This window comes from Myotis brandtii, unplaced genomic scaffold (genome assembly GCF_000412655.1).
Source record: "Myotis brandtii unplaced genomic scaffold, ASM41265v1 scaffold111, whole genome shotgun sequence".
In the NCBI taxonomy this organism is placed as follows: Eukaryota; Metazoa; Chordata; class Mammalia; order Chiroptera; family Vespertilionidae; genus Myotis; species Myotis brandtii.
The window spans coordinates 3,881,309-3,893,308 of record NW_005353789.1 but is presented as its reverse complement, the minus strand read 5'-3'; the positions used below and the strand labels follow the sequence as shown (position 1 = coordinate 3,893,308).

General features: G+C 37.0%; 1 protein-coding gene across 1 annotated transcript; it reads right to left on the bottom strand.

Moving 5' to 3' along the window:
• Positions 1-694: 694 nt before the first annotated feature.
• GK2 (glycerol kinase 2) lies at positions 695-2,353 on the bottom strand. The gene has a single exon (XM_005857423.1). The coding sequence runs from the start codon at positions 2,351-2,353 to the stop codon at positions 695-697; it is 1,659 nt and encodes a 552-aa protein (XP_005857485.1).
• Positions 2,354-12,000: the final 9,647 nt, after the last annotated feature.

The window sequence follows — 12,000 nt, the reverse complement described above, 5'->3', positions numbered from 1 at the left end:
GTTTACACTAAAAGATTTATGTATGTAGCAGTGCACTTAAGACTACTCTTTGTATAAGCTTATTTTATAAATAGGCTACTCTAATCAGTGCAAGTAGTGAGACTATGTAAAATGTCTGAAGAATTTTAATTTGGCAAATATTTTCCTGGGAAATGTCTAATCTATGAAAATACTAAATTTCTATTGTAAGAATTTATGTTTCCACTAAACATTCAGTAAAGGTAATGTGGTTTCCCTACTATGCACAACATAAGACTTTTGGTGTCTATTAAAAACAACAACAAATCCCTGAATTCTGGGAGGTTGGTTACATCTCTTAAGTGTGTGTAGCACAAATAACCAAATCCTGCTCCATAGTGTTAGAAAATGTCTGATGTATTCAGGAAGACTATTCAAAAAGAATCTGAATAGTCTTTATTCTAAAGGGCGTGGAGCAGAATTTTATGACAATGGAGAGGGTTAGCCCCCAATGTGGCTGGCCCAACCTTAACTGTCAACGTTAAAAAACACACCAAATATTTCTATAGTGATTTTTGCTGTAATTTATTTACTTCAAGTCACAGGTCCACTGTAGGGTTCTCATAAGTCATGTAGCAAGTGGTTTACAAATAAGCACAGTCTGTGATGGTATCATCAAACTAAGAGATGGAATTGCGAATTCTTTCCTTATCTGAAAAGCTCATGCATGGTATGATTATGGCATACCGGAGATGTACCTTGCTCCAATTAGCATCAGCAGGCTACTCACTATGAAAAAGCCCAAGGGCAGACTAGAGAAGGCAGGGGAAACAGTACTTTCAGGAGTCTGAGTTGTAATCCAGCCCATTGACTTCTGCGTAGCTTTCTTCCATGTAGAATAACGAGTGTCGCTTTCCATGGCATTGATCTGTGGCTCAATCCGTTCCATCACCACGGCTGACAAATCCTCGGGCTTAAGACTCCAAACGCCCACCCCTTCTGCAGCTCCCGCTGCCATGGCGGCTCCCAGTGCGGTTGTGTCAGCTACAGTGGGCTTCATTACTGGAATCCGCAGAATGTCTGCTTGTAGTTGCATAAGAATTTTGTTTTTGGTCATTTTCCCATCCACCTGCAAATGGCTGAGTGGAATTCCACAGTCACGGTTCATGGCATCCAAAATCTCTCGGGTTTGGAAACAAACAGCTTCTAATGCAGCAAAAGCAATATGACTTTTATTGGTGAACTGAGTGAGCCCACAGATGATCCCTCTGGCGCTGGGATCCCAATGAGGTGCATATAACCCTGAAAAGGCTGGGATGAAGTAGCAGCCATAAGAAGTACCTGCTTCCTTAGCAAGTTCTTCAATTTCTTCTGAGGTCTCTATAATTCCAAGATTGTCTTTTAGCCAGCGAATAACTTCACCGGCTATAGCAACCGAACCTTCCAGTGCATAACATGCTGGCTTGTTTTTGCCTAATTTGTAAGCCACTGTGGTCACAAGGCCGTGGTCAGAAAACACACACTTACGGCCGGTGTTACACAGTAAGAAGCAACCTGCTCCATACGTGTTTTTGGCTTGCCCTTCCTGGAAGCACAACTGTCCCACCAATGCAGCAGACTGGTCCCCCAAACACCCAGATATGGGCACCCCTTCTAAGGACCCAGCCTTCATTCGGCCATAGATCTCAGAAGAACTGCAGACGTTGGGAAGAATGTTCATTGGAATTTCAAAAAAGTCACAGAGCTCCTTATCCCATTCCAAAGAGTGGATGTTGAAGAGCATCGTCCTGCTTGCATTTGTCACATCCGTGCAGTGGACGCCTCCCTCCGCGCCTCCCGTCAGGTTCCAGATGAGCCAGGAGTCAACGGTCCCAAAGAGGGCTCTCCCTTCTTCCACAGCCTTTTGAATGCTTTCCACATTGTCCAGCAGCCAACGAAGTTTCACGGCGCTGAAGTAAGTGCTCAGGGGAAGGCCCGTCTTGGACTTGACAAAGTTATTATTTCCTGGAATTTTTTTGCTCAGTTTCTCCACGGTAGACTGGGTCCTTAGGTCCAGCCAAGCGATAGCGTTGTAGAGCGGCTCTCCGGTCAGCCTGTCCCAGACTAGAGTGGTTTCCCTCTGGCTGCTGATGCCGATGGCTTTTATGTTGGATATATCAATATTCAGTTCGCTAAGCTGCTCACACGTTTTCTCTATGCACTCAAAGACAGACTGAATAATTTCGTTCGGGTCCTGTTCCACCCATTCTTCTTTTGGAAGCTCTTGTGATATTCTCACTTGATGTTGACCAAGTAGCTCGGCTGTTTTGGGATTGAAAACCAGAAAACGAGAGGAGTTCGTCTCCTGGACCACTCCCCCCACCAAGGACTCCCCAACCGACTTCGGGGCTGCCATGAAAGCAGTCGGTAGGCTCAGCCGCGCCGTTTCCAGGTGATAGAGGTGGGGGGCGGGGAGCGGCACGCGGTGACTCCGGAGTCTAAGGCGCAGGCGCAGCACCTACCTGGGCTGCACCTGCAGCAGCTCGAGGCAGCCGTTGTCCTCTAACTGATGCTACATCTCACCCCACCCCCACTCCCGCCTACTCAGTTATCTTTTAAGGAAGTTTTAGTTGTTTTAGAAAATCATATATTTACCCACATAATTACTATTAGCGGTGCTTTCCATTCTACAATGTGGATGCATATTTCTGTTATTTTCTTTCTGTTTGCAAGATTTTCTTCAACATTTCTTGTAGTGCACGTACGCTAAAAATGAATTATTTCTACTTTCGAATGTCTGAAGTATTTCCTCTTAATATTTAAAGATTTTTTTTTCTGGATATAGAATTGTAATGAATTTATTTATTTAAATTTTGGGCCCGAAAAGTATTGCTTCACCATCTTCTCTTGTGTCATTGCAGGTGTGAACATCATTGTCATCCTTATTTTTATCATGTCTATTTTCTTTCACTGCCTTTAAGTTTGTTTCTTTTTATGAATGGTTAGTTTTATAATGATGTTTCTTGGTGTATTATTTTCTGTATTTGGGGCTCATGAAACCATTAGAGTTATAAATTTCATAAAACTTTGAGCCATTATTTATACAAATATATTTTATTTTCTCTCTCTCCTCTGCCTTAGGGAATCCAATCACACATATTGGAATTGTTCTGCAGATCACTGATGCTCTACTCATTATTATAATTATCTTTTCTTCCTATGGTTCTTTTTATATAATTTCTATTACTATGTCCTCAAGTTTACTAATCTTTTCTTCTCCAATGTCTAACCTGCTAATTCATCCAGTATATATTTCACCTCATCATGGTAGTTTCTTGCAAGAAGTTCAATTGGAGTTTTTGAAATATTTACTTAATTTTTAACACATGAACTACAGTTAGAATACTTTTAATTTTCTGCTAATTGTAACATCTGTGTCAGTTCTGGTTCAATTTTGACTGATTAATTTATCTCCAAAAATTTAATGAGGTCAGTAAAGCAAAATTAGCAACCAAACTTAATTTGAATAGTAAGGGATTGATATCAATGGTAGATGGTATAGATTTTCCTGATAATATCTTTGTTTAGTTTTAAAAAATTCCATCAGAAAATCTCTAAGCAAAAATTTTGAGACGATACTTACCAGTATGTCAGCATACCATATTATGTTTGAATTTGCATGGAACAGATTGTTTTTAAATTTTTACAATGTTACATTTTTCTTCCCAATTATTTGACATTATTCAGTCAAAAGGATTTGACTGAAAATTTCATCTTTATATTTTCTCTCCCCTGCCATACCAAGATATATATACCCAAATGTTTCCAAACCCATGAACTTAGGGATACTTTAAAGAATTTTATATTTAATACAAGTAACTTATTAATAAAATTATCAGATCTGAGTATTAGTTTTTATTTAGTTTCACTGTTAATAAATTATAACTACTAAATAACCAGATTACAATAGTCTTAATTTAGTTTAGGAAGAAAGTTGATTTAACTTTCTTAGAGTAATTGCAAATTAAATGATGGCTTTAATCAAAGCTAATTAATAATGCTTTCCTTTTTAACTAAGACACATAAAATAACTCTATTTTTTCATTTCAAAAATATTAATAACACAGAAACTTTTGCTTGTTAGTCTATAATAGCTTTCCTATATTCTAATTTAAGTGCCTCTGTAATAACCATTGTCAGGACCTTATTTGTGAAGACATTCAACTTTACAAGGAAATTGTTATTTCATTTGCATTATATTCTATACAAATGCAAATGCTTTAATGGTGGACAAACTATTCAGAATAGTCTCCCCCAAATCAGATGCTTCTGCCAAAAGTCTATTAATATGGGATTGTTAAAATTAGAGTTGTTAAACCAATTAATTTTCTATTATTACTTATCTTTAAGGCTACTCTTCTAGATGCAGTCCTTTTAAATATAAAATTGTTTAAATGATGTTCACACTGTAAAGTTCAAAATGTATTCATTCATTCAGTAATTTGACAAAAATGTTTTGAGAGGTTGCTGTATATAGCTTTATTATAGGCAATAGCAGTGCATATACATTCTTCCTGCCTTTATTACTACAACTAAATATAATATTGACATATTTTCTTTACACATCATATTTTAGAGCACCATTAATTTATTGTTTTTTTTCCTATCAAGTCCACTAATTATAAATTCAATGAGGGCAGGTATCTTGGCTGTTTTATTCAATCTTGTGTCTTTGGCACTTAGAACAGTGTCTGACCCAAAGCAGAAACTCAAGAAATATTTGTTGAATGAGTTAATGAATACCACTATGCTATATATGATCCTCACTTTATTAAGTAATTATCATGAAATCAAGATAATTTTAATTTCTGAATGAGCTATTGGTTATTTATTTTACAATAGAATATAATAAGGTAGATTGATGAAAAGGTAAAGGGATGGAAAAGTGAAAAAATATATGATAAAATTGGTATAGCAAAATATTAATTGTAGAGTTAATGTGGTAGATAAAATGGTGATGGTGGTAAAGTTCTTTCAATTTTTCTATATGTTTACAAATTTTTATGACAAAATATGGGGAAATGTAATGCAAATAAAAAGCTGGTCAAGCTGCAAAATGCAATTAATAGAGATCAATTTCATCCAGGTTCTTTTGTTTGTTTGGAGAGACAGTTGATAGGAATAAGAGTCACTGCCAACTTTATGATAATTTGAGAGGGTCTGTGGTGGAATAATCTAGTTATAATTGTTCATCTCAAGAAAATACCTTTTTATTAAGGTATTTGCACTTTTATTGTAGGAATTTTCTTCTGCCATTGTAAAACTTGTAAATCTTAGGGAGCCAGCTGCATCTTTAACTCCTTGGCTTTTAACAAGAAATATCAGGCATTCAAAAATGCTGCCACTCTTTTCAATCTCTAAAGAGCGGGAATCAGTTTTGAAAGTTTCAAGTTTATAAAATTTGGACTTATCTGAGCCTTTCATTTGAGAGTGTGTGCCTTGATGGTAAGGGCTTTGAATTATATAGTTTGGAAATTTAACATTTTTTTTTTAGATTGTGTCATAACCAATGTATCATCACAGTTGGTAATCTTCAAAACACTGATGCATTTTTCTACATGCTGTTCCCAAATGTGCTGGACCAGCTGTTGAGAGCCATGCCATCCAATTTCCTAGAGAAGACCTCTTCTTGGACCACAAATCACCTCTTGGACTAGCCCTCTTTGTTCTAAAAAAGATTGGAAAAATCTAAGCAAGTTACCATGGTTTATTACTCACGTTTTCTCTGTTAAGCCTGGGCTGTGGAAGTCACCGCATCCACATTAGGAGGCCTTGGCATTCTAAGTAAGCCCTCATAACAGACAAGCCAGTGAGTTTAATATTCACGGCTATGAAAGTGATTTTATGAATGTTTGTATCTTGAAATGTTTTATTGTGTGAATGTGCATGTGTGTGCGTGTGTGTGTGTGTGTGTGTTTGTATGTGTTCTTTGTCATTTTCCCAGTGAAAATTGCCCTGACACTGATCTCAATGTTAATGTATTCCTGCTTACATTTGACTTTGGAATATGTTACGGCTAATTATCATTACACAGGATGAAAGATCAGAGCCCTGAGTGAGGTGCTTGGGTTTAGGAACAAAGGGAGGCCAATTCGGCATCTTGGCTCTAGGCCCAACAATTGTAATGGAACATCTTGAATCTGGTGGGGTCTTTGTAGCTATTTATTTTACTTTTTCTCCCTCAATTTTTGAAAGGGGGTAGCAGGGAGGGGTTAAGGGTTTGAAGGGGCTGAAATTTCCCCTTGAACATGATGTCAATATGTTGGCACGTCTCCTTTTATTAAGATGCCATCCAACTGATAACAAGTCCTGCTGTGTTTTACCAACATAAAAAATTAGACTGGAGACCGAGGAGCGGCAGGTGGCTTTTGGCACCAAGAAATAATCACACTTGATGTGGAAAGTAAAGTAAAAGGAGCCATCTGTTCACTGCAGGAGGACGTGGAAAATCACATTAACATATTGTCACTAACATCATGAAATACACAGTTAATAATAAATTTAGTTATCATGGCAAGTCGCGTTGGATACTTACTCTGATGCGGAATGTGAAAGATGTTCTTTCTTGCCCACCTCATCTTTTTTTTAGGGGGTGGGGATAGAGATTTTAAGTCTTTCTTTGGTGTGTGTGTGTGTGTGTGTGTGTGTGTGTGTGTGTGTGTGTGTGTGGCATGGTTGCGGGGAGGAATGCATTTCATTTTAAAGCCTTGCTGTGGTTCATTGTTGCTGACTCAGTGAACAAGAGAGCCTTTCATGCAGGTGGAATGAATGACTTCTTTGATTCCATCCACTTATTGTCCAGCATGTTATTCTGTAACTTCTTACCTGGGTGGAGAAAAAGAGATGTAGGAGAGAAAAAGGTTGTTTTGATCATGTCCCCACATGAGATTCAGAGCACACAAATCCTTCCAGGAAAGGCGTGGGGTGGCAGGATGCTGCTACAGAAGAGGATCAGTGATTGGCTCTCCTTGGACAACCCAGTCTGCCTTTGGTCAGTAGCGTTCCTGCTGCATGGGTTCTAGTGGATTCTGTGAGATGCCTGCAAATACTTTATAAGAGAACAAATGTGTTAAAACAATGCGATGAGAAGGTTTTCTTGCACTTTTCTGTGCCTGTGTTGTTTACATATGCCAACCAAATAAAGAAGCTACAGGGGCTGGACGTCAAACTGATCTTGGAAAAATTGGAATTGTTATTTCTGAGTCATTATTAGAGCCATGTTTATACATTATTTAATTTTTATTTTATTTTTCAATTACAGTTGACATAAAATATATCAGTTTCAGGTATACAATATAGAGATTAGACATTTCTATAACTTACGAAATGATCATCCTGATAAATCTAGTACTCATCTGACACCACATACTTTTGCTGTAACAGTTTCTTATAGTCATTGCTCACTGTCACCATGAATTTGTGACTCAAACCCATATTATTGTCAGTATTATTAATATCAAGGTCTCACTATTTACAAAATTACAGTTGCCACGTAATAGAATCTTTATAAATAACTTGACCAATAGTTCTTCCCTGTTTATGATTGTCGGTCTATATCCAGTCATTATCACATTTGCTACACAGCAGCAATATATACTAGTAAATAACTTTAAAAATATCTATATACAATCATGTAAAAACATTAGCATAAGAATCAGAATTTTAGTTCCAACTCTGATTCTAACTAGCTTTATGATTTTTTGCAAGTTAAATGACCTCTCAGGCCCTTTTTCTCAGGAGTAAAATGTAGGTAACCTCTAAAGAATCTTTTTTCCTTTAAATTTAAAGATTAAAAAATGTTGTTCAGTGAAACTTGATTTGTATTTTAAGTTAATGGGAAGAAAATGGCATGAAAGGGGCAATCATTTTTGTAGTATTTACTCATAAAACCTGAATGATCCCATAAGGTAACATGTGAACTAGGGTTGTCAACTTTCATTCAGACAATGACTGAATGTGGTGGCACTTGGAAAGAGATCTGTTTTGTTGGGAGCAAGGGGTGGTGGGCTTTCCTTCTGTTATATGTATAGCTTTCTATCACTCAGGGTGAAAGTTACCATGTATTCCTGACTTAGATGTAGACTCTGCCATCTCAGTCCAATCATCACAGTGTCTCATGAACAGAGACTTACATTTTTTATTCTGTAGATTTTTTTAAAAAAATGATACAATTTATTTTCTCAGTCAGATGATCTGGACACAGAACCCACTGTCAATGGATAAACAGCTACAGACCTGATAATTTTCTCCAGTCGTCTTGGATCATATGCTGATTCACTTTTTTGAACATCCTTCCTTCTCTCATATACCATCTCTTTTCTTAGGTACCTTCAGATCATTTTCTTTCTCCAAGGAAACCTTTCTTAGTTAAATCACTTTGCTGTACTTTCCCATTGTACCTTGTACTTTCTTTTTTTCTAACAGTCATTGCACATGAATTAACTGTTCAGTGTGCCATCTCTGCTGAATTATAAACCTTGTGAAGGCTGATGCCAGGCAGATAGAGCCATTTAATAAATATCATCTTATTGATTGACAGTTGGTTACACCAACCTGCATCAGGGGAAATAGATTGTGTCTTTGGTCTTGGCATCATGGTGTAGTCATCCTGAAAGCCTCAGGTGAACTTGAGGTGACTGTTCCAGAGTTTATTATTCCCAGGGGAGGCACAGTTAGAACTAGACTCTATATTAGGATTTCTCTGGAGCAATTAGAATGTTTAAAAGGTATCCTACCATGGACAGCAAAACAGTTCATGGCTCTTCTAAAGCTCATGAATTAATTTTTATAGTAGCCTGAAGGTATACTAATGAAAATATGAATAATATACTTACTAAATTCTTAGATGGTCCTGGGACTGATCCAACATTTTGAGTGTACCAAAGCCTTTAAGTCATACCTGGATAAACTCTTCTTCATTATACTGAAGTCCATTATTTTAACAAATTTTATTCAGCTTGGGGGAAACTTATAAGTTTAATTTTGCAGAAATAAAAACTGGCAGAGAAATATGTTTTATAATATCAAGTATAGACTATATATTTTTTCATGTGTTACCTTGCTATAATGCTTAGAATGAAATGAATTGGTCAGGTGATTAGGTATGACTTGAAATGATGAAATGAGTTACACTGCTGTCCCCCACAAAAGTTATTGTTACATAGACAGAGTCACATGTATTATACATAAATATACATGCTTAACTCATTATATATTTAATACTTTAATACATACTTACTTTAAAATTTTAGTAATAATAAATAAATGCTGCCGAGGCTGACCAGCAGCCCCCGAATGACGGATGAACCGATTACTCTGACACAGTTTCACTGTGAAAGACAGGCTAAGGGATGGCCTGGCCGAAGTGACCAGGCAGACTGGATTGCCTGCCTCGTTAGGCCTTTATTGGAATGTTTATCTTTACATACAATCAGTAGGGTGAGTAATCTTGGGAGGACACAAGTGTTTACATTGTCCTCTAGGCAAGGGCATCCAGGGATTAAGCATAGGGATTCCAGTAAACACCTGGGGTCTGCATATGCACAGGCTTGTTTGTAAAGGTCAAGGAATAATTAGGGGCACTGCCTTTAACATTCCCTGTCCCCCTAAATCAGAATTCTGATAAATAGGGCAGGCGGCCTTCCACACACTTCCCTTTTCTCAGAATGTCCTCCTTACAAACTTTCCAACCAAGTCTCGTGTGCTCCCCAATAAAATGCCAGGTAACACATACTTGTTGCCTTATTGTTTTATAAACTGAAAATCAAGTAAAAATGTCTGTGATAATCCTCTAGAAAGGTAGGTAAACTAGGAAATCATCACAATGAATGATACTCAGGTATACTCTGTAGGAAGTTGCCAAATGTTTAGACTTAGTTTGGAAATATTTTGCCATAATGCATAAAAGTTATCTCAGATCCTCAGAGGCAGTTGTACAAACTGACAAGCATTTTCAGACTTGATATTTCATTCCACGCATGCTGGGCTTCTTTGCAGTTGTTGAAAACAAGGCAGATGGGCATTCCAGTCAGCCTGAGGGGACAGGAGTCACACACTTCAGAGCTCCGGGTGCCATGAGACTCCTTCTTTTCATCAGTCAGGCTGATAGACCCAGGGAGGCCAGGAATTCAGTGATATCCTAGAGGGCTTGCAGGTGGTCATCACTGAAGAGCCTGGTAGACTCCTGCTGACCTCTGGTTTCATAGAAAGTGTTGAAAGTGTATTTATTTCCCTGTGACAGGCCAGGCTTCGACATGAAACAACATGTTGGAGAAACTCTGGTGGTTTTCAGTGTGGAAAACTTTCAGAGGGTGATGCTGATAAAGAATCGTAGTGTTTTTGTTTTCTCTTCCTTTTTAAAAAATTGTGGTAGAAACACAACATGAGCTTTACCTTCATAACAGATTTTTACGTGTGTAAAAATAGTTACTTATAGGCAGATTGTGGTACAGCGGATCTTTAGAACTTACTCATCTGGCATAACTGAAATTCTATACATGTTAGATTAGCAACTCCCCATTTCCCTCTCCACCCAGTCCACCCATTCCTTGGCAACACCATTTTATTCTTTGCTTCTATGAGTTTGACTATATTGGATAGCTCATATAAGAAGAATCTTGCAGGATTTGTCCTTCTGTGATTGGCTTCTTTTCTCTTTTTGTTGGCTATTTCTATATATCCTCAATAATTCCACCTATCAGTAAGAACTCTTTGCTCTTCTTCCTCTGGACTTCTGAGACATGCAAAGACTTTTCATTCAGCACTATCAATTCCTCTTTAATATCCCATATTTTTCTCCTATTTCAATGTAAGATTCCTGAGGGGAGAAAATTGCTTTAAGAGTTCTATAGTCTTAGTAGTGCCTTCACATAGGAATAATAGTCTATACTTTTATTCTCCTTCTCCCTTCCTTCATTCATTCAAAAAATATTTACCCAGTATCAACTATTTAATGATTGCTGGGATCACATTGAGGAGATAATTGTGAACTAGATAGACACAATCCTTGCCTTGTGAGGACATAGCGAGTAAATCAGACAAAAACTGGTAAGTAAAGATAAACTCATTGCAAATTGTAATTCATGATAAATGGCATAGCATAACTGGGGGTGGGAGAATGACTGGTTTTTCTTGCTATTTTTCTTTCTATATTTGTCTTAGCCATTCCCTCTTCTAAGTCATATATTCTAAATCTATGGGTGTTATGTCCACAGAATAAGAACTCTTCAATGCTAACCACTATTATGAGTTTCTCTTTTCTCTTAGGATATATGAGCAAATTGCCCCTGAGTAAGGAGAGGTCATGGCTTTTCAGGGGCCAGATGCAGTATGCCTTACAGAATACCACACATTCAACAGATTATGTATAGAATAATTCTTATTAAATTAGAAAGCAGAAAATATACTTTGCTAATACTAGAAAGTTAGACATGTTTTGACATACAGTTTTTATAAGCCAAGAGCCAAGCTTTAAAACCTTAGAAGGTTCATGATGAATATGTTCAAAAGAGCATAATGATAAATCTGGGTGTAAAGTATTATTATTCCTTAATTGATTATCCTAGTTCAAGACTGGTTATATAGGCCAGTAGACACCTCTTAGATTTTTAGTAATAGTCCCTTATATCTTCAATTGTAGTTTTAGAATAGGAATAAATAGATACACAGGCTTATTATGTGAATTAAGTTGAACACTATAATTTGTTACACAAATTGATAAGAAATCAAATATGGAATATGGGTTCATGACTAAATAAGAGAACATGATTCTTGATCACACATGTATGCCAGTAGATCCATTAAAAAATCTACTTTTACATTCTGCAAGAGATAGATCTCCACTTAAACCATTGTTTACAAATTAAACTTAAAAAATTGAGAGTGATAAAGAACTTATAAACAAATCATAGCCATAAATTTAGAAAATAGAATATCTGTAGAAATACTGCATTGGTTTGCTAGAGCTTCCATACAAAGTATTGAGCAGCTTAAACAACAGAAATT